Below are 20,941 nucleotides of genomic sequence, written 5' to 3' on the forward strand. Positions count from 1 at the left end.
ACCTCCTGACAGCTTCCGGAGCTTAAGAGCCTTGGGAGCTGAAAACATAAAATTGTGAAGATAGTTTTAGTTTTACCAAATCAAGAAGGCCTCGTGGAAGTAAAACCCAACGTCCCTGACCCCCTGGGCTATTTTGTCAATGCTTAAACTAACAACCAAACTTCAACACCATCATTCGATGCTCACCCATATCCCTCCTCACCACTCAGACAACACACTCCTCCACGCACATCGCCCTAAACACCGCTCTCTCTCTCTTTCCCACATTGACTGCAACAGAATCAAAATCCATAAATAGTTGCTAACCGATACGCAATTCTATCACTGAGGATCCCTTTCCGAAAACTCATTGCGAATGAGAGTCTACATGAGGGTATCATTGTCCGCGTCGAGATTACTCATAGCTTTATCCAGCACTAGTTTTTTTGGGCGCATGAGGATAGCGCGAGCGAGCACGAAAAGTTATTTTTTTTATCCTAAAGAGAAGAGAGGGGTTGAGTTATGAGTTCAGGCGGTTAGAGGCTACGGTCGTTGTCGCAGTGGCTGTCATAGGATAATGATTCAGCAAGTTCCAGAGACAGAATCTCGCGAGCGCATTGTAAATCTAGAAGTCGGTGGTCTTGTTTCCAGGATGCATGTTCCACTGGGTTGAACCTTCGAGTTGGTAGGGCTGTTAGGTGAGAGCAACGAGCCGAGAACAGTGAATCAACAGAGGGATGCAGTGCGAGGGAGCCCGTCGGTGGTGATTCTTCCTTATGTTAGGTCCACGAGGCGATATCAGGTCATAAGCAAGGATGTTTTATCACTGTAGCCACGGACTCAATAAGAGACATGCTGCAGGCTGAGGACGAGCGAACGCACCTTCCCGTACGTCCGCAGGTGCCAAATTTGGTTCCTGGTGCGATTTTAAATGACAATGTCGGTTCTGTGAAAGGTTAGTCGTGACATTCCGTTACGTTCCCAAACATCCTACCTATACAGCGCCGTCACGTTGGAAACCTCGATACCCCCCTTCGCAGGCCAATGTTCTAGCTCACCTTCAACGCAAAGGCGACGAGTAGAGGTGCCATAGCCCGACCATAAATCCTAGCAAGAGAATAAGCCATCGCTGAATACCGGGGAGAAGATAGTAAGACTTCTGCAATGCATCGAAATTTAAACACCGTTGTTGGAGCTAGTGTTACTATTTAACTACTATGATGTTGTCGAGCCCTTCAGTTGATTCTTGGAAAATAGAGTAGAGCGAAGAACGGGCTTTCATTTCGAGAAGTCGGAGATAGTTAGCATGTATTGAACCTACCAAGGAGTGATTTCATCGTTACTGAAGGAAGATCTTGGTCAATATACTGTATATCTTGAGCAAAGCTCTAAGGCATCGGATATGTGCTGATTCAGGGTAACGTGAGTATCATCGGTATCATGCATCGCTTGCCTCGTACTCCGCTATTGGCTCATTTGAATTTATTCCACTTCTTCGTACATACTGAACAGCCGTATCCAGAAGATAATTATACAAATTCTGCTGCGAAATGGGAATGAATTTCAAGACACGGGCCTAAGAAGCATTAACTATGCTATTTAAATCCTTGATTCGAGTGTTGGTACCAAATTGATCCAATGACGGAAATCAACCCAATCAGTGTCACTCTACGGCAGCGACAGCGAATATTCTTACGTAGTGAAACGTCCTTGCTTTTGGCCGAGTCCCTTCCGCCTCAGACCATTGCTCCAACCACACGGCTAGATACAAGTGAATTAAGACAAGCAAAGGAGGCGAAGAGAAGAAGAGATTGACTTGCACAATTTTCCAATGCTGCATCGGATGCATGAATGTCAAGGAATAGCGCGAATCCCCACCAGCTGGCCGAAATAATGTAGTGATTGTACAGGCTCCAGTCACCAGTCTGTCACGTAGTACCTGTTGAAGAATCCCAGGAAGCTGCACCAGTTAGTTGATACGATTGAGGCTTCGATCCCTTTGCAATTTTCTTAATCTTTGATTTTAGGGTGTTAAAATTGGTCTTGATGTGCCCTTATATGGCCTGATATGGAATACTTCTCCGTTACTAGCCATGGCTACGACTTGATTCATGAAACGCAAAGTATTCCCTGGCGATGAAAAGTTCCCTACGTTTGTAGAATGGTGAATGGAAATATTTGCCTAAATGACTTTCCCCAATGATAGTCATCCTCATACCCTTAAACGTACTATCATGACTCAAATGGCTGTGACAAAAACGGGTTTCCGTCTTCGGACCCATACCGCTAATATACTATCCAGAATTACAAGCTTATTCCCAAGAGCAGACATCTCGAACGAGTGCCTGCGTGTCGGCATTGACATTGGCAATACCGTGATATTCACACTGGCGTAGGAGGCAAGAATTTTTGAAGATAGGGACGCCCTTCGCATATTAAACGTTGCTTCTGCCCACCACTCAATGCAGTTCGTTGGCTTCCCACGCTTGACCCATCTCGTTCTTTAATCGACTCAAATTGCCACTCCAACGCACCAGCCTGAGCTGCACGTGCGTGCCATTGAGCATCATGCTCCATCTCACCAATTATCATGCCTCTCGTGGCCCGATTACAAAACCATGGGGTCTGAGGGCAATACGGAATGGGCATACTTGTCACAGAACCTGACCCAGTAATGCACAGCAATCGGCTAAAGCAATGCCTTCATGAAGAGAGTCTTTCCCACATCCTGAAGACTCGCTAATATAATGAAGGACGGGATTTCAACAGTAAGTTCGATATCTTTGATAGTAAACCTCTGTTTGCCTGGGACGCTGAAGGCACTGTTGGAAATGTTAAGCAATGGCTTATTTTGATCTAGTGGAACAATATCGAGGTATTCCATGGAAGCAGATTACTGGTGAATGAAGGTGCTATGGAAATACCACAGTCTTGTGAGTAACACCCGAAAGACGAACATTGGGCTTGCTACTTCTTTGTCAAGATAATGGGACGGCCTTTGCAAGCATTTAGCTGGCCCCTTAGATTGGGGTTGAGGCGAGTCTCTCCTCCTCGGCGTAATCCTATACATCAGACTGGGCTTTCCGATGAAGAATTTTTGTCTGGTTGACAGTTTCTCGTTTCTAGGGGCAAGATGAGCAGATTCGAGGGATCTTTCAAGTCGGCTTAAGCAGCTGAGAAAAGCAGCGAGTCCTTGCAATGAAGCTATGAAGGAGATAGAAAACTGCTCAATTAAGGGAATAAGCGGCAGTGACGCGAATGCTTTGCTGATCGAAATTTGACTCTGGGGGAGTGCTGCAAACACTGCGAACGTGATGACAGGAGCAGAGAAATCAGGAAGATTGGCTACAACACATTCTGAATTGGAATTTTCCAGGTGTTTGAGGGAAACTAAACTATCAAATTCATCTCACCCGTAAGTTTTCTGGGGTTCGATTTGTGGATCTTGAGATCTCGGAGCACCTGAAGATCGGTGAGCATGTACTTCATGGAACCCATTAATTTAATAGATTTTATGATTCTAGTAGGAATGAGGTGGGCGATATTCTTGCCTGGGTAGCTTTATTCGACATGGCTTGTCTTGACTCTATTTCCCGAGAGATCGACGCAGCAAACCTGGTGTATACTGAGAATGTAAGCATGTAATCTCAGTAGATTACAATTTCAAGCTTACTACAGGCGATCACCACCGAAACAATGCAAATGCTTCCAATCTGATGTTTCAGATCTGATAGAACGACACATATCTCAGTGAAACCAGTCCATAGATTGTTCATGGTAGAAACTGCAGCAGTTGCTCCATCCACGTCAACTCTCATAGGGGTGATCGGTGCTGTTCCATTGAAATTATCGTGTTGCGATGCCAATGTCTCCGCGAACAGCAAATAGTCTAATGCCCGGGGAAGTTCGGTGACAACTGTATAGTTCTTGTATTGGTAGTATGCAATGCTCACAGTCAGGGTAAAGTATAGAAGACTTGTCGCTGAAATAATACAACGGCCATCATTGCGACAGCATCCAAAAGCAGACTCTTTCATGATGGCAACTATGGCTTGGAAAAGTGCTGGCCGCGTGTAACGGAAGCATATAATAGCGATGCGATGAAGGATGGGAACTAGAACAGACCCCTTGAAAGCGACGAGACAACCTTTTAATAACTGGCGATGTCTGGTGCTAGGGCATGATACTTCTCCAGCGGATATATCTACTTGCCTTAGGTCTCGACAAACAATAAAATAATATTCACACTAAGACAGGTTGATGGGGTAGCGCCAAGTTCGAGGTTGAACTGAAGCCACAAGGTCCAGACTTGCAGAGCATCGAACGCAATGGAGAAAAAGAGGTAGGTATTTACTCTATCAGAGCTTCTAGGAGACCGCAAGTGTTCAGACAAGGAGAGGGCATCTAGATTTAAGATGACGATTACGGAAAGAGCTTTGGAGGGAGGCTTGTCTTCGTGCGTTTCCTGAGAGATGGAATAGACGAAGGACATGATCTGGGGAGCAAACAGGGAATAGTATAGGACCTAGGCGGGCGGCCCGGAGCACCTTCCTCAGATTAAGGGTAACCTTGCTTGAAGTACGTGAAGTACTTGATGGCATTGTGGTTTGTTTTGCTCTTCTCACCCCAGGCCCACCATCCCCGCAATGGCATGAGCAGAAGCAATAAAGCTGATGGTGAGAGGGATAAAAGGCTCTACTCAAACGAGAGTGTGAGGTCAAAGTCCGGCTGGCAATCTTGTAGCGCGGGCCCGATAGCGTGGTCACTCAAGCGTTTCCAGCGCATCGTCCTGAAGCTATAAATGATGAATGACTTGGAACGTGCCCATCAGATAGGGGAATGCATAAGAGCATGAGGAGAAGAAATCCACGAGTAGGAGAACACAATTGTTCGAAAAGAGGGTTCAGGCAGCTACAGCTGCAGCAGGAGGCGAATGGAAGATAAGCGGATTGCATGCCTGAAACGGCAAGTGCATGTTAATATTACTCAGCAAAACTGCGAATCGCTTCAAATAAAAAATTTGCCAGAGACGTGATAATATCAGCCTCGATATTCGATGGTCTCGTATTGGACATACCAACGCACCGTCTATCCACTGTGTGTCTGTCAGGCCTCCAACATCTCCTTCCAATGCAAGGTAGACGTGTTCCCGCGTCCCAAGTGCCAACACGAAACAAATGCATATATTTTTGGTCGTCTAACCACCTTCATGTAGCATAATCGTGTCGGCCATACGTCATCTGCTCGTGAAACGACTGAAGTCTATGCCTCAGGCGTGAAAATGCCGTCGGGTACCTGTGACGTGAAATTGAATGCAAAGAAATTGCTACTGACGAAATATGTATCGGTCAAGGGTGAGAAGCCTTTATAAGTCCAAAGAGATTCTATGCAAGGTATCGTGATGCAATGTGTTGGCTGGAGCTTAAAGAATCCAACAGAAAGCACGCCAAGCATGGAAAATCAATCACGAGGGAAGCAAGGAGTGGAGGGAAGTCCAGCACTACAACTCATGTTGTTGGACATGCTTGACGGCATCGTAAAGTTCCACAGCCTTCTCGTTTTTCATCTTGTTAATGTCAGTCGATGATCCTTTTTGGAAGGGAGCACCCCCTTTATGGATATGTACGGAACATACTTTGAGCGTGTGCATTTCAATGCCGCCATCAACTGTAGGAATGTTGAAGTAAACCTTTCCATCGGCCGGTTTCAATCCTTCTGGAGTTCCGAATTTTAAAGTTTTTGTGACTGCGGCATTGAGAAGAAGTCGGTGCGTGCCATCTGCTCGAAGGACGAAGCGAGCCTTCTTTGGTGCGTCTTTCGAGACATTCAGTTTGAAGGGGCCGACGCCACGCTCTTGCCATTGTTTGGACGTTCCTTGGACGACCATAGAATATAGCTTGGCTCGTCCGCTCCACGCCGTGTTCTCCCCTTCCTCGCCTGTCTCCACTAGTTTGTTTGTTAGTTGGGAAGCACTCGATATTACATACAAACCTGACTTACCCTCTTGCTGATGGAAACGAGGGTCTTGCTCTGAGGCTTCCTTGTCCGAAGCCGAGTCTTCGTCATTCTCACCATCTTCATCATCTTCCTCTTCATCCTGGGGAGATGCACCAAACACTCTCTCATGTTTGGCCTTCAGCCCAGTTATGCCCTTGACGCCAGGAGTGGCGAAGGATGCTAGCGTCTTTGAGCCTCTGAGATTAGCAAAGGCGCTCTGGCTGCTGAAGCCAATCCCAGTGCCATTGCCAAGAGTCCCACCAAATACAGACTTATTCCCCGTTGCAGGCGTTGCTAGGCTCCCGCCGAAGACCGATTTACTTGAACTGTTCGCTAGAGCGCCAAACCCACCTTCTGACACACCGGAGGAACTAGAAGGTGATGCAAAACTCGTGAGCTTTGCCCCCGCTGGGGCGAAAGGTGAGTTTGATCCAGAACCACCGAGAGCGCCAAAAGGGGATGACGAAGCACCGGCAAAGTTGCCAAACCCAGACTTTTTGAAATTCTCGTCCGAAGTTTGTGGAGCGTCATCCACCGTCTTTCTGGAGCCGCTTGAAGCGGGCTTGGTGGGTGACAAGGCGGCAAATGGTGATGGTGATGGTGCCGACACCTTCGAGCAACTACCAGTTGCTGGGATCTGCAGAGTAGTTAGCAAAAGTGTCCTAAGGGGTTAGTATACAAGACCTGCATTGGGCGTGTCTTCCTTTACCTCCGCCAGTGGCTGCGGTTCACTCTTGTCTCGTTGTCGCTTTGGATTGCGCTCTTCTTCTGCCTTGACGGAAGACTCGGACTCTTTCAAGGAATCGGCGGCTAAGCCGGAGCCAACGTCTCGGTCCAATGCGTCGCGGGTGCGTTTGTTCTTGGGACTGACGATCGCAGCTTCATCCATATCAGGCTTCCTGCCTTCAGGAGTGACAGGTCGGTTCGATGTAGAATCATGATCTACTGCCGGCCTGTCGATAGAAATCATGGTCTCATCTCCCTCATTTTCATTGATTGGGGCAACCAGCTCATTCGCTGACCTCTCTACAACTTCGGGGGTCTCGGCCGGAGGGCTCGTAACGTCCCGAGACTTCTTGCGGGCATGGCGCTCATGTTTTTCAGGCTGTTTTTCCGCTCCATGGTCGACCGTGAAGTCCTCGAAGCTCCTCTTACGTCGTAAGCGGCCCCTATCGCTCTCAGATCCAGATGTGCTTTGATCTCCGGCCTGTGTTGAAGCGTGGTAGGTTCCATTGGGGGCATCACTCATAGGCAAATCAGAACTCGAAGGCAGGTCAGAGGAATTCTGGGCATCGATTCTAGTCTCCTTCAACTTTTCCCTAACGGGCCTGCCTTCACTCTCGCTACTCCCGTCGCTTCGGGTGGGTGAAGCCGGCATGCTCGACTTTACGGTCGGCTCTTGAGGCTCGATTGCAGGGTCTGGAGATTCGGTAAAAGTTTGCGGCGCCTCATACCGCTGCGTTGAGCGCGCCATGGGCGAGAGGGAAACGCAGCACGGGATCCTTTTCGGTATGAGTGGGTAATTGGTTGGTGGGACAATTTGTGCGCCGGACGGCGGATAAACTAAGATGGGATAGGGACAGTTGACCAGCTGTAGGAGGGGCGAAGTGGAGCAACAGCGTCGGTTGAGAGAGTGGGTGGTGAATCAACAACTAGTAGTGGGGGAGCGTTGTTAGCAACGGTGATGGAGGGAAGACAGGGCAGGCGAGGGCGTCATACTTTGATGAGGCTCAGCGCCGAGGTGGAGGGCCTCCAGGCTGCGTCGAGGCACGCAGTCTTGCTTGACACGGGATGATGACAGGCGATGCTTTAGCGCAGTATAGGCACTGGGGAAGGGTTGCGGCGTGCGGAAAGGGATAGGAGAGTCTCGTGCCGGTGAGGTTGTTTCTTCGGAGGAGGGTCAAAGCGGCCGACGCTTCGCTTTGTTGGCAAGCTGCAGCCCTGCTCGCCGACTCAGGCCGCCTCCCGCGCCAATACCTCCGGTGTGGGCTGCGGACTTGGACACGTCCTGCGCGATCGCGTAGCTGTGAGCACAAGCGGTGGGATGCGCGTCTTGGGCTGCTGAGTGGACGAGAGCGGGTGTGATCTGGCGCTTCGACGTGGTCGAGCTGGTCGAGGTGGTGTTGTCGGAAGCAGGTCGAGGCCAATGACGACGGCACAAAATGGCGGGGGAAGACCGCGCCTCAACTTTCACTACCATTCGCTCACCTGCAGTTGTCATGAACCGCACTACTTATGACAGTCACGGTTCTGGTTATGAGGCGTAGAAATACAGGTACAGGAAGTGTACATTGTCAATTCTCAATTGTTCTCTCATGGAGGCGCTCCTTAGGCCGACCAAGAGGGCGACAAGAAATGCTGGTAGGATTGCAACCCTTCATTCTCAACACAGCGCGATACTGTTACAGACCCAGGAAATAACAGCGCTAGCTGATGAAGCAGATGCATCCAAGCGCAATATAAAATACAAAAAGAGGGTATACTGCAATTCCAACGCGATTCCTGACCACTCCAGACCCGCCCATAATGCTGACCCCAGCTGCTATTGACCACGCTACAAGGACGAGATATATGGGTATCCGGGGAATCGGGTGTAGGCCGATGGCGCTCAACACGGACGCGATAACGAGAGGGAACAGCGTGTAGCCGATGATAGAGACGGATTGGAAGAAGGAGCTGAAGCTGTCAGATTAGTGCTTCCCGATGTTGAGTCAGGGCAGACTTGCATATTTCCTCCAAGCAACTTTATCTGCAACGTCACCACCGCTTCTCCTATCCATACCATGGCAAAAATGCCCGAGAAGACCAGTTCCTTTTGGGAACCTTGTGCGCCTTTGGACAGGAACAGACTCAGGAGGAGGCAGAAGACGAGAGGACCCCTATTGCCAGTCAGTGCTGCATTTAGCACCTATTAGATTCCAGAACTTACCATAGATCCCAATCCCGCAGCCCCTCGCTCATCCCTCCTTGTAAAATGACGTCTGCATCGGGCCATCTCCCAGCCAGGCCTCTGACCCCACCGCCAAACCCGTCAGCCTCGCCCCGTTCTGCAGCGCCGATTCCGCCACCGCGCGGCATCATGCCACCGAGCAAGTACTTGGGATAGAGCACCTGCTTCATCTTCTCCCAGATGGCCAGCAGGTCTCTGGACAGCGTCTCCCATACGGTCTCATCGATGGTGTTAGTCGGGGCGCGCCGATCTTCGCCGGGGATGGACGAGGTCAGGTATGACTGGGTGTTTGCGCCGCCGGGCCGCGAGTGGATATTTCCTGTGAGCGGGGCACGATCCGACGTGGATTGGAGTGGGTCATCCAGGTCATCTAGAGTGGCTTTTGTGTGTGAAATTAGCATGTGGACAATAAGAAAGCTATAAGGGCCGCGTCGGCAAGCTCGTACCGTCGTCTGGGTCGATGAGGTCCCGTTCCACCGCATCACTGTTATATAGGGTATTCGAGGTCGAGGAGCTGGGAAACATTGCCGCCATGCTTTATATGACGCGAATATTTGTGCTGGTGTCGGGGTGCTAGCTCCAATCGGCAGCTTGCAAGGCGTGCGCTGAGGAGATTGAGGCTCTTTCGCTGCGTAGGTGAAAGGCCAGCTTTCGGGATCGGGGCGCCAGATTTACCGGCAGGCGGATGGCCTACTCAACCGAGGAAAGCGCGCCACCAAAAAGCTTGTTCTATGAACTTGCGAAACGCCTTCTCTATTTAATATATTAGGCCTGTGAATGCCCGTTGCATGCGCTTCTCTCAGCACCAAATAAATACATCGCTGGCCGGCACCGCAGCTTGTATTGAAGAAAGCCGCCCACCATGTCAGAGCCGATCCTGAACGACATCTCCCACCGTCGCTTCAATCTGCTGCGCGGAAGCTGGGTGCTGGTGTCTCCGCATCGCAACAAGCGACCATGGCAGTAAGTCATGGCGAAACATAGGCGCAAACTTAACATTGACACTGACTAAATTCTATAGAGGACTCCAGGAATCTCCGTCTAAAACGACGCTGCCCGAGTATGATGAAAAGGTACTGTCTAATCTCTGACTTGATCGATCCTTCCCTTTTGGTACTACCCTAACACGTGACAGTGCTACCTCTGCCCTGGGAACACGCGCGCTCAAGGCCAGCAAAACCCCAAATTCGACAGGACATTCGTCTTTGTCAATGACTTCAGTGCAGTCAAGGAAGAGCAGACTGAGTACCACCCGGAGCGCAAAGAGGGAAGTGTAGCTACTCGTCTTCTTAAAGCCGAGTCTGTCACGGGAAAATGCTATGTCATCACATTTTCGCCATCCCACCACCTTACTCTAGCGGACATGACTCCAGCACAGATTGTGCCAATCATTGAGACCTGGACGAATCTGTACACAGCACATCTGAACCCACAATCGACACTTGCACAAGTTGCCAGTGCCAGTACAGTGCCGCCCCTCGGCCAGACTGACCTTGCAAAGCCAAATGCGCAATATCGGTACATGCAGATCTTCGAGAACAAGGGAACGACCATGGGCTGCTCCAATCCTCATCCACATGGCCAAATATGGACTACAACATCTCTACCAGAAGAGCCAAGCCTAGAAATGGAGCAGTTACGGAAGTACAAGCTGGAACAAGGAGGGGCTCATCTCCTAGTAGATTACGCAGAACTGGAGTCTAAGGAGAAGGAGAGAACTGTGTTTGAGAACCGCTCATTCTGGGCCGGATGCCCATACTGGGCAGTGTGGCCTTTCGAGGTCATGATCGTGAGCAAGCAGCACAAGAGGGCTTTGGTCGACTTTGACGAGAAGGAGCGAGAGGAGCTGGCAGAGGCAATTGCGGAAATCACGAAGAGATACGACAACTTGTTCGAGACTCAATTTCCATACAGTACGCGTTGCCTGCCTAAATGAAAGTAAATATGGTTGCTGATAAAATCTAGGCATGGGATTGCACCAGGCTCCACTTGATGGGTCAGAAGATGAGATTGAGGCTAGCCACTTTCACATCCACTTCTTTCCCCCATTGCTGCGTAGCGCAACGGTCCGAAAGTTCCAAGTTGGGTACGAGATGCTCGCGGAACCGCAGCGAGACATCACCCCAGAGCAGGCGGCGGAACGCCTCCGAAATTGTGGTGGTGAGCTGTACCGGAAGAAGTTGTAGAGATGGGCGGACGCATCTTCCTAAGCCTTAGTTCAGTTCAGATCTGATCTCGGACTCTTCAGATCCCCGTCAACCTTGGCCTTGGACAACCACCAATATTTTGGATCTTCTCTGTACATTATAGACAGCATTCGCCCTTGATACCTCGGTAGATAGAGGCAGGGGTTCGATATACCCATGGATTCAAAGTCCCCATCCTTACCGGTTGAAAATTTTAAACTTCGAAAATGTGCTCCTCTTGCCCTGAAAAGAAGACAAGTGACAAATTACCCATCGTGTAAATTAAATTCCACTCTCTGAGATGTTCATGGCCGCTTGCAATTCTTGAACTAGCAACCCGACCGCCTCTCTCTCACTTAATCACATAATCACGCAAATTCTCACAGAATTACCTCAATTACCTCAATACGACATTGAAAGTCGTCATCTCATCTTAGCCACATGCCCAAAATACTACCTCGCGTGCCCACCTTCCTCTACAGTTCAGAAAGCCCACCTACCTCCAAATTCTTTCTCCTCAGCTGTGGACATAGAAATCCTTCTGCAACCACATCCACGCCAGACTCCCCGTGCTCACGAACACAGGTCCCGCAAGTCCTGCGCCCCACCGCGCTGTCCCAAAAATCCACCACTCGCTCATGAAGTGCCCCCAAGCGATAGCATATGTCCAAAGTGCCAATTGGTATATCAATGGATCGTTGATATGATACGCTGCGTATAATCTAATGATAGACGAAAGGAACGTCCAGGTACCAAACGTGCGCGCACTAAGTGGCGTCACCGGTGAAGAGGTCTCGGGCGAGGATGCGCTGGGCTGCTTGAGGGTTCGGGATAGGCCGCCGGAGGGGGGCGAGGGCGCTATCACGCTGCTATAGACGCGCTGAGTGTAGGATAGCGTGCTGTAGGCTTGGATGCTGTTTGCGACCGAGATCACAGAGACCTGAGGTTGTTTAGCGGACATTGCGACGTGCGATGCATGCAAGGGGTTTTACTAGGAGAAGCCATTTGGGGAGGAGACCTTCAAAGGGTGGGAGATGGGATGTGAACGCGGACGACATTTGGCTTGAAGCGATGATCGAGGATCAGTGAGAGATGGGCAAGATTTGTGAGTGGTGAGATGAACGAGGTCGTTCATGTTGATAAACATTCGACGCTGGCTGGCTCCAGTTACTGTGATTGGTTGGTGGTCAGTGCTGAGAAAGCCAAGTCGAAGCTTCTCTTCACCTTCCACCTTGAAACCCTCTTTTGCATCCATCGCTTCTTATCATATTCACTGTCTCTGCAGTACACACACCATGATATAGGCACAAGCGTACCTCTGCGTAGAGAACCAACAACCCCAGTACCTCTTTCACCACCAAGAACGGAACATTCCTTGTTGATGGATCGACGAGACTTATATCCCGACTCGACTGAGCAGGCTCGGGAATGATCTCTCCCTTCTAAACGAAGCATTCCACATCAGACTTCCGACCTCCCAGAGCTCAACGTCGCGTCAAGTTCCTCGTACGCCAATTCGGCATCTATAATCCAATGAACTCGCTGCAGAGCAACGAAAAGCCACAGGTAATGGAGCACCCTGATGTCATACGATTCTCGGACGTTCATTCTTTCATCCCCTCCTATCATTGAGCGCCTTCCACATAACCCCTCTGTTTCTCACCAGAGTCTTCCCTTGCCCACATTTTCTCCCCACACATTATTCCATCGGGCTTGATGGGGCAGAGACTTCAGACCTGACAACCCCTGTCCCACGTATTCGTTAGTGCAGTGCAAGGACTTCGTCTTCCATTTCGGGATCATTAAGTGCAAACACTTTACCTTTCTCTTCAGCATCCCCCGCGGAACCGCCTTTCATGGCAGGGCTGTATCTCGATTTACCTTTAGCTTTCAGCCCGCTTCCAAGATCCTAGTTGCAAGAGCAAGCGCAACCCCATATAACTCCATAGTGCGATAATGAGGCTGCCTTGACCGACGTCTAGACACCCGACCACTGCACCTCAAGTGCGTAGCTAGAGTTATCAATCTCTAATAGCGATTGGGCACTTTGAGCATTGGAACAGTAGCAGGCGAGAGCCGCCGCAAGAAATAGATGTGTGGGAGGGCGAGGGAGCTTGACTACCAGTCAGCCACCTTGACAACCTTGACGATTGTCCTGATGTTTTTCATCTTTTCTCTGCTGCCGCAAGCCACAAGCGCACCTTTTTAGGGGCTCGAATGGCGACCACGGACACTCCGGGGGCGAAAACTTAAGGCTGGAATGCCTGGAGGTCTTGCAGACGAATCTTGTCACGGATATAAAATGGAGGTATCCCTCTGAGTTGGCTATGCAAAGTAAGAAAACTTTTCGAGTCTCTTACTAAGTTTAAGGGGAGAATTAAAAGGAAATTTCTCACTTCTCGTTTCCCAACCTTGAACAGGACTCTAAGCAGGCGTGGCTACACCCATCATACTGTTTTCTTCATCCGATTCATTTAGAAGTCATGCCTGCCTTCTTCCTCTTTGCGCTCTTCGCGTCCACTGTAATCCCCACGGTATCAGCATCCTGTAACCAACCAAACGGACCAAGTTTCTTCTGCTATGCATACGGAACATGCAACACCGATCCTAACGACCCCAACTACCTTGAGCTGATCTTTCGGCCTGCAGAAACATGGCCTGAAGACACGACACTCAATGCCGTTATCAACTATGATGGCAGCCCCCACAATGACCTGAATCCTGGCATCTTCTACTCTGATGGTTCGGGTTACGCGACTGTTAGCTATGACGTGTTGCTGACAGCTATCCCAAATGGGGCGGTAGTTCAGCAGACAGCGTTGATTACGGGGTCAAGTTGCACATGGACGGGGGTTGTGAGTTATACGCAAATCCACCAGTCTACGGTTACCAGCACCGATTCGTACACCACGGCTACGTATACGACTGCTGCTCCGCCCATCAGTAGGACGCTCCTATCTTTGACTCTCTCCGAAAGCTGGCTAATACCTGGAACAGCAACAACCTCTACTATTACGGCCACAGACTCGCTAACGACAACTCCAGCTACAGTTACAGCGACATTCATTACAGGGTACAAGACCATCTATGCCCCTCGAATCACAACGACAAAGACTTCCACCATCACTCCTAAGCCCGTCACCAGGTACACATCATCGGTATCCAAGGTTACAACGACTGTGACCTGTCTTGGTGGCCAACAGAAGCGAGGGATTAGTCAGAGACGACATGCTCCGAATGTGCTAATAGGCAGAGCCGCAGCTCCAGGTTATGAGACACCTAACTGCGGTCCCGTGGTCGTGCAGACCGTCTATACAAGTACAATCATCGTCCCGGTATTGACAACTACAACTGGTAGGTCCCAAAGCTCCATTAGGCCCCATCTACACTCTTCCTTCTTCCAATCTAACAGCGCCCAGCGACATCCACAGACTACACAACCACAACTACAACTACAACCACCGAAGCTCCAACACCTACATCTTACGTCTCGGTCCGGGGCACTATCACTACTACTCTAACACGCACAATCACTAAATGGAGCATTCTTAAGCCACTAACGACGACGAGCTCGAAAGTGATTACGGTCATAGTCACCAAGTTCCCTGGTGGCAAGATTCCACGTAAATGTACAACCAGTAAGCCCGGTAATCCGACAGGGCCCGGAACGGTGTGCAAACCGAGTGCTACTGCGAGGTAAAATACGATGCAGAGGGGAATTGGAATGAGGTTCGGAGGGGTGGTGAGACGTGATGACAAGAGCATGGTCGACGAGAAATTGAGCATATGGAACGAGAATTATGTAATCACTTACATGGAAGCTTAGGTAGTGATTTACATGCCATCGGGTAATTCTTCTGTGAGTTCCTCCAAAACTGTGTCATAAAATATTAGATTCCCATGATTAGAATTTTAGATGCAGTGTGAAAAATGTGAGCCACTGCCTAGCATCCCCAAGACGGTTTTGTGAATTGCAATCTCTCCCACCTCGAGCCTTTATATGGGCCTTTGGAAGACGATGCGTGTGCTAGTTGACCCAGCCAAATTAGGCGTCCGTTGTCAACATTTAGAGTATTGTTAACGCCGTGCAATTTTGTCGAAGGCAATCCATTTGAAGGTGCATTCCACTTGCATTTTTAACCTGCCTTGACGGTGGCCATTTTATCCAGCCAAGGGCTTTCATTGATCATAGAACTGCCAGAACATACACGGCCCTTAGGACTCCTTATTTCCTGAACCAATATGCAGAGTTGACCGATCCCGCATCCCCAGCCACCCCTCTACTGCAATACCGCATCTTGCCATCTCGATTCCATCCCATACATCTTTATCATGCGCCTAAAACTTGGTGAACGACTTGACAGCCTTGCCGGTTCGTGGAAGTACACGGAGAACATTGAAGCGAACGGTCTTGCTGAGCGGTCGACATTGGCCAACAACGACCTGGTCACCTGGCTCGACACGGAACGCGGGAGAGACATGGGCAGCGAGGTTCTTGTGGCGTTTCTCGTAACGGGAGTACTTCTGGATGAAGTGGAGATATTCGCGGCGGATGATCAGGGTTCCTAGGGTTTCATCAGCGTCCGCTAAATCGAGCCTTGCTCCAACCCTATCCCTTCATTGGGGTTATTATTTTAGGACAGGCCTTCACGTACGGTGCATCTTGGTGGAGACAACGGTTCCGGTGAGGATACGTCCTCGGATCGACACCATACCCGTGAAGGGGCACTTCTTGTCAATGTACGAGCCCTCAATAGCCGTCTTGGGGGTACGGAACCCAAGCCCGACATCCTTATACCATCGCCTGTTTCGGGTGTTCTTGCGCGGTCCGCTGGCCTTGTGGTTGAGGAAGATATGGGGCTAGAAGGAGTGAATCAGCGTTGGGAAGGTATGGAAGTGCGTCGATTTTGTGTACCTGCTTCTGGTAAGCGCGCTCCGACTGGACACTGCAGTCCTAAATTAGCACTGTGAATGAATAATGGCCATATGCGATACGTACGTGAGCTCTGTGGCCATGATTGCGGGCGGGATATGTTGTCGTTCTGAAAGTGAGGTTTGCGAAGAAATCGCTAGTTGTGGCCGACTTCGCTTACCACGGGGACATGATTTTCCGATGCGATGCGCCCTCCCTCTTCGGGACTAGTGGAAGCTCAAGATGTCACTCTGGCATAACACAATTGACGAGGGCATTCTTCTTCACCGCATGCACTACCCTTTACCATGGGTTCTCTCGCAAAGCTCACCGATTCATTTGGAGTCCATATAGATGGCAAATCTCCCATCACACAGGTCATTGTATCTGCCATTCTCCTTGCAGGCATATACTCCGTTTGCAAGCCTATCCTAAGCTATGTCCGACTTATTCTCAGCTTGTTCGTACTACCAGGTGAATCGGTGCGTTAGCAGCTCAATGAATATTAGGTCATACGTGGAATCTAACAAGAACTGCAGCTCACTAAATTCGGACCCAAAGGCTCCTGGGCTCTGGTTACCGGTGCTTCCGATGGCATTGGCAAACAATTCGCTCTCACACTCGCTTCGAAAGGATACAACTTAATCCTCGTGTCACGCACTGAATCTAAACTTTCCATTCTCGCTTCCGACATATCCGCTAAATATGGCAGAGTCTCCACTAAGACACTAGCCATGGACTTCGCCGTCAATAACGACATTGACTATAGCAGGCTCCAAAAACTCATCGAGGGACTTGATATCAGTATTTTGGTAAACAATGTTGGACTCAGCCACTCTATTCCCGTGCCATTTGTGGAGACGCCGCATAAGGAGATGACGGACATCATCATGATCAACTGTCTCGCGACTCTGCGGGTAACCCAGCTCATCGCCCCAGGCATGATCTCCCGCAAACGAGGTCTGATCCTTACGATGGCCTCTTTCGGCGGCGCCTTCCCTACTCCACTCCTTGCAACGTATTCCGGAAGCAAAGCTTTCCTTCAGCAATGGTCCACAGCTCTCGGCTCTGAGTTAGCACCCCACGGTGTTCGTGTCCAGGTCATTCAGTCCCATCTCATTACAACCGCAATGTCCAAGATTCGGAAGTCCTCTGCACTAGTGCCGAGCCCAAGACAATTTGTGAACGCTGTGCTAGGAAAGATTGGCCGGAGTGGCGGTGCGCAAGGCATCGCGTTTACGAGCACCCCTTATTGGAGTCACGGACTAATGCATTGGGTTCTGTCAAGCTTTGTCGGAGAGAGGTCGAGATTTTTAGTAGATAGGAATAGGGTCATGCATGAAAACATTCGGAAACGGGCATTACGCAAAGCAGAGAGGGAGGCCAAGAAACGATAGAGCTAAATAAAGACCACATTTGGTAACGAATCCAAGAGTGCTAATTATCGTTCTTGTTCGCATAATTTTTCAATCACAAGAAGTATATCAAAAAACTATGCTTTCTGTATAGCTCAATGGCCCGCAGTCTCAGCTCCTAGTAACTTTGTTCTTCAGCATTAACTTCAAGATCTTGCCGCGCTCTTGATATAATACACGCATCATGCGTTGCAATTCTGGCCAAGTCTATGATACTGGGCTTCAACGCACGTGACTGCGCGTGGCTCACCGCTTTGAGACAGGTCCCGCCTAGATCTTAGCCCAACTTCAAACCTTCCCAACTCCCAACTCCTTAGCTCGTAGACTCCAAACCCGCGAGTCTATACTAAGATGCATGTATCTCCTTCGTTAAATACTAATGCTACTTTAAATACCCTTCCTAACCCCCGTGTAGGACCCAAGCTCTAGCACAGGTCGCATTCCAAGGCAGCAAACGTAGTCGTGAGGACGATAGGCAGAAACATGTAAACCCAGAGAAGCGCCAGAGGCTCCAAGAGACGGAACAATGGTTCCGATTCCTCGATCTGCCCGGAGGTTTGTTCTATACACCCTTCAGCTTGGCTCGTATTACATCCATGGCGTATTTAAGGATGCTAATCCCATCCTCAGAGCTCAGAAATCGTGTCTATGAGGCTGCGATTGCAATAACAGCGCAGAAGCTGCCACCTACAGTCACAGATCGTACGAGAATCGTTAAACCCCGGTTCTTTTTTCCATTTCTTGGCCTTACTCAAACATGCTCCAAGATCCGCACTGAATTCCAAGGGTGGTGGATGGAAGCACATACCGTCAATCTTGGCGATGTAAACCTATACCTAGCTACCTTTCTCCCAAATCCATCCAAATACGTTAAGGACAAGAAGCGGCTAGGTTCATTTTCCAACCGACCAGGGAAGATCACTATCATGGTCCGTCACAACGATCTTGACCTCTCCCTTCTTCGACTCTTAAAACTTCGAGCTAGAATTCCAGGTTTCAAAATTGTCATCAAAGAGGTCTCCAACATACCATATGCTCGTGGCCTAGACCAGTTAGTCAACAACAAGAACCCAGATTGGCTCCGCATGCTACGATCAAGGGCGATCACTGAAGTAATTGGGTTGCCTCGCGTACATATCGTTACGAAAGAGAGACATGCCGAAGAATGGATGAAGGTCGCGCTGTTCCCCAGCAACCGCAGCGAACAAAGGGATAAGTTCAAGGCAAACCTCGGCTTAGATAAGGTGGAGCATTGGGAATTCACCTTCGGTGTCAACTACTCATAAGATCATATCTAAACACTGTCAGGAAATTTTTGTAAGTGTTGGGAATCGGTTCATTTTACTCTCCACCAAAGGGAAGAGTGGGAGAGGTTACGTGGTGGTTTATACCCTACATAACACTATTGGTCTCTTCATAATGTAAGTCTCCCAGTGGAATATTGGAAGGTGTTTACCAAACTGGGTTATGCACATCATGTCAAGAGTCTCTTATCACAGTTCAATCATACCACTAGGCTTCTCAATACCTACCCCTTTTCTTGTCTCTTCGGAATGCCACGCGACGCTATCAACAATTCCAAGAAGACTACTGTCCCCCATTCTAATTTTCTTCCATTTCCCCCCCACCATTCTTTGAGAATGGATACAATCAATACCTCCAGAACTCTGACATCTAAGACAATGATCGTGCCCAGAAATTCACCATCCAGTTCAGTGCTCTTAACACTAGTTTTTGTCTTTCCATCCGCATATGGCATTTATGTACGGATTACAATAGCCGTTGTCACCAAACATCAGAAGCTCTTAGAGGAGATATTGTGAACAGTTCCTGTACATATGCCTGATCGGCGGCCCCAGATGTTGTCCTTTTATCTCCTAATCAGACGTAGGAGAGGTGAACTGCGACTCGGAGCCGTAGACATCGTCGCCATCACCCCAGAAAGCGCCTTCCATGCTGGACACACTCTTGCAATGATGTCCCATCTGACTAAGCTCGGGAGGAATGCGAGTGTCTTGAGTCGAAATATAAGGCTTCAAAGGCACCAACTTTCTATAGCACTGACATTGCTATAATTATTGGGGCTTGGAAAATGCCATCTGAATTTGCTAAGCATAAATCTATTACAAACATCCTTACTTTGGCTAGTCTCACTACCAGCGACTCCTTCCATATGACGCTCGGTGAGTATTTGTTTTTACTATTCCTTAGTTCCCTAATATTGTTTCGCGCTCGATGTCCAGCTGCTAACCGCTAGAATAAAACATCTCGTCAAAACGTTTTAAGCATTTGCTGCCGCTGAATTCTCTTTACATATAGGGATAGAGGAATGATATTCCTGTCAGGCGTTACTGTCATGTTGCCAATAAAGCGAGCTGTTGGATAGCTCAAGTTATGCCGAACACATCGGTTTCAGCTATCATTTAAAGTAAGATTTTGTCACCGTCCCCAAATTCCTCTATACGTGATAATGGACAGAGTAATCAACCACTGCAATGTATATGACTAATCTCGCAAAGGTGTACGATCAGTCCTATCCCTGACGCGATCGCGGCAGAACTTCAAGCATTGAGCCCACATGGAGAGACTACTATCCTTATTCGCAACATGTATTATTCTCTATCTCTTAGCTAAGGGGCAGTCTTTGCGCCGAATATGCGATATCCGGCAAAAGTTAACCTCAAGAAGGCCCGCTTCTAGCGATATATTCACTCCTACCATATCCATCTACACTTTCCCCGGACTTTCAGAAACGACAGGTTTGGCTCCTGGGACATTGGATAATGTTTACTTTCGTGGAGTACTCAAAACACAGCCTAAGTGAGGGTAATGCTTAGTCCCTGTGAACTTCTAGTAGGATGCCAGCGAAGTAGTTTCGCTCCAAGATGAGAGGATGGTATGGTAAAGATGATTCAACCACACGGACCATCTACCCAGGATGTTGAGGGTAATGTTGCTGCCGACACCTGAATTTGTTGATTCATTGTCGAAAGTCGCCACGCATCATCGTGTCTCCATCTTGCGCATGGCAAATACTCAATCGAGATGGGATCAGTCGTTCGTTTCAAGTCAGTGTCGAAGCGAGGTTTTGAGGCAGAATAAGGAGAGTGTGTGACGCGTGATCCTGTTAGTAGTTTTCTTTTGGCAATTATAAAGTTGTAGGTTGATCAAGATAGTATACTGGTTCGAGGCAACATTGCGAAGTTATGGGCCTCGAAAGATGCCGCGTTTCTCAGCATGGAGCTTGCCAATTCCTATGCACGGACCCATTTTACTTGGGTGCAACCCCTGTCAGTCTGCCGTCCTGGGTCAATGTCCCTCAAAGCCATTCATCTAATCACGCCTCTACTGCCCTGCTGTTTCCGTTTTGCCCAACTCGTCTGTGTGTCCTAGCCCTCTCCCAGTAATGGATGCTTCTGCATTTCTCACTAGCAGCTAGAGCCGCAGCTACTGCTGCAGTTGTTTCTGAAACACTTCATCTTTGAACAGACGAGCGAATGAC

The 20,941-nt window shown here is 49.1% G+C and overlaps 10 protein-coding genes across 10 annotated transcripts; 5 read left to right on the top strand and 5 right to left on the bottom strand.

The window, feature by feature from the left end:
- Positions 1–499: 499 nt before the first annotated feature.
- Positions 500–5,400, bottom strand: BDR25DRAFT_391212 (uncharacterized protein; the record flags this gene model as incomplete). The annotated part of the gene is made up of 31 exons (XM_033698135.1): positions 5,275–5,400; positions 5,099–5,241; positions 4,976–5,067; positions 4,864–4,936; positions 4,679–4,774; positions 4,605–4,649; positions 4,527–4,569; positions 4,226–4,474; positions 4,138–4,183; positions 3,666–4,093; positions 3,550–3,594; positions 3,393–3,525; positions 2,877–3,336; positions 2,705–2,801; positions 2,648–2,668; positions 2,464–2,604; positions 2,310–2,405; positions 2,081–2,273; positions 1,919–2,032; positions 1,676–1,890; positions 1,606–1,647; positions 1,481–1,555; positions 1,402–1,443; positions 1,301–1,367; positions 1,193–1,254; positions 1,056–1,135; positions 991–1,028; positions 862–925; positions 807–834; positions 645–752; positions 500–604 (listed from the first exon to the last, which is right to left on the bottom strand). The coding sequence occupies exons 2-31, from the start codon at positions 5,188–5,190 to the stop codon at positions 500–502; spliced, it is 3,390 nt and encodes a 1,129-aa protein (XP_033552550.1). The 5' UTR covers positions 5,191–5,241; positions 5,275–5,400.
- Positions 5,321–7,696, bottom strand: BDR25DRAFT_88031 (uncharacterized protein). The gene is made up of 5 exons (XM_033699191.1): position 7,696; positions 6,665–7,628; positions 5,980–6,613; positions 5,615–5,925; positions 5,321–5,545 (listed from the first exon to the last, which is right to left on the bottom strand). The coding sequence occupies exons 2-5, from the start codon at positions 7,448–7,450 to the stop codon at positions 5,480–5,482; spliced, it is 1,797 nt and encodes a 598-aa protein (XP_033552551.1). The 5' UTR covers positions 7,451–7,628; position 7,696; the 3' UTR covers positions 5,321–5,479.
- Positions 7,697–8,298: 602 nt separating this feature from the next.
- On the bottom strand, positions 8,299–9,554 carry BDR25DRAFT_331503 (Yip1-domain-containing protein). Its single transcript, XM_033692641.1, has 4 exons — positions 9,373–9,554; positions 8,906–9,305; positions 8,703–8,855; positions 8,299–8,652 (listed from the first exon to the last, which is right to left on the bottom strand). The coding sequence occupies exons 1-4, from the start codon at positions 9,458–9,460 to the stop codon at positions 8,403–8,405; spliced, it is 891 nt and encodes a 296-aa protein (XP_033552552.1). The 5' UTR covers positions 9,461–9,554; the 3' UTR covers positions 8,299–8,402.
- Positions 9,555–9,701: 147 nt separating this feature from the next.
- On the top strand, positions 9,702–11,301 carry BDR25DRAFT_278335 (galactose-1-phosphate uridylyltransferase). The gene is made up of 4 exons (XM_033687678.1): positions 9,702–9,889; positions 9,948–9,999; positions 10,062–10,839; positions 10,892–11,301. Exons 1-4 carry the CDS (start codon positions 9,789–9,791, stop codon positions 11,110–11,112), a joined length of 1,152 nt encoding a protein of 383 aa, XP_033552553.1. The 5' UTR covers positions 9,702–9,788; the 3' UTR covers positions 11,113–11,301.
- A 92-nt stretch (positions 11,302–11,393) lies between these two features.
- BDR25DRAFT_339747 (Erg28-like protein) lies at positions 11,394–12,238 on the bottom strand. Its single transcript, XM_033693428.1, has 2 exons — positions 12,105–12,238; positions 11,394–12,052 (listed from the first exon to the last, which is right to left on the bottom strand). The coding sequence occupies exons 1-2, from the start codon at positions 12,168–12,170 to the stop codon at positions 11,630–11,632; spliced, it is 489 nt and encodes a 162-aa protein (XP_033552554.1). The 5' UTR covers positions 12,171–12,238; the 3' UTR covers positions 11,394–11,629.
- A 1,791-nt stretch (positions 12,239–14,029) lies between these two features.
- BDR25DRAFT_339748 (uncharacterized protein) lies at positions 14,030–14,466 on the top strand (the record flags this gene model as incomplete). The annotated part of the gene is made up of 2 exons (XM_033693429.1): positions 14,030–14,055; positions 14,110–14,466. Coding segments are annotated over 2 exons (382 nt in total), but the record flags the coding sequence as incomplete, so codon positions are not given.
- Positions 14,467–14,982: 516 nt separating this feature from the next.
- On the bottom strand, positions 14,983–16,152 carry BDR25DRAFT_300722 (uncharacterized protein). Its single transcript, XM_033689426.1, has 4 exons — positions 16,112–16,152; positions 16,028–16,058; positions 15,768–15,972; positions 14,983–15,677 (listed from the first exon to the last, which is right to left on the bottom strand). The coding sequence occupies exons 1-4, from the start codon at positions 16,126–16,128 to the stop codon at positions 15,451–15,453; spliced, it is 480 nt and encodes a 159-aa protein (XP_033552556.1). The 5' UTR covers positions 16,129–16,152; the 3' UTR covers positions 14,983–15,450.
- Positions 16,153–16,303: 151 nt separating this feature from the next.
- BDR25DRAFT_253223 (NAD(P)-binding protein) lies at positions 16,304–17,467 on the top strand. Its single transcript, XM_033686226.1, has 2 exons — positions 16,304–16,506; positions 16,564–17,467. Exons 1-2 carry the CDS (start codon positions 16,333–16,335, stop codon positions 17,419–17,421), a joined length of 1,032 nt encoding a protein of 343 aa, XP_033552557.1. The 5' UTR covers positions 16,304–16,332; the 3' UTR covers positions 17,422–17,467.
- A 261-nt stretch (positions 17,468–17,728) lies between these two features.
- Positions 17,729–18,949, top strand: BDR25DRAFT_88083 (uncharacterized protein). Its single transcript, XM_033699192.1, has 2 exons — positions 17,729–17,792; positions 17,855–18,949. Coding segments are annotated over exons 1-2 (873 nt in total). The 5' UTR covers positions 17,729–17,790; the 3' UTR covers positions 18,726–18,949.
- An 819-nt stretch (positions 18,950–19,768) lies between these two features.
- BDR25DRAFT_349997 (uncharacterized protein) lies at positions 19,769–20,940 on the top strand (the record flags this gene model as incomplete). The annotated part of the gene is made up of 9 exons (XM_033694620.1): positions 19,769–19,779; positions 19,811–19,867; positions 19,997–20,048; positions 20,081–20,239; positions 20,297–20,335; positions 20,377–20,386; positions 20,433–20,550; positions 20,616–20,817; positions 20,872–20,940. The coding sequence occupies 9 exons, from the start codon at positions 19,769–19,771 to the stop codon at positions 20,938–20,940; spliced, it is 717 nt and encodes a 238-aa protein (XP_033552559.1).
- Position 20,941: the final 1 nt, after the last annotated feature.

Source organism: Lindgomyces ingoldianus (genome assembly GCF_010093535.1).
Source record: "Lindgomyces ingoldianus strain ATCC 200398 unplaced genomic scaffold BDR25scaffold_4, whole genome shotgun sequence".
Lineage (NCBI taxonomy): Eukaryota > Fungi > Ascomycota > Dothideomycetes > Pleosporales > Lindgomycetaceae > Lindgomyces > Lindgomyces ingoldianus.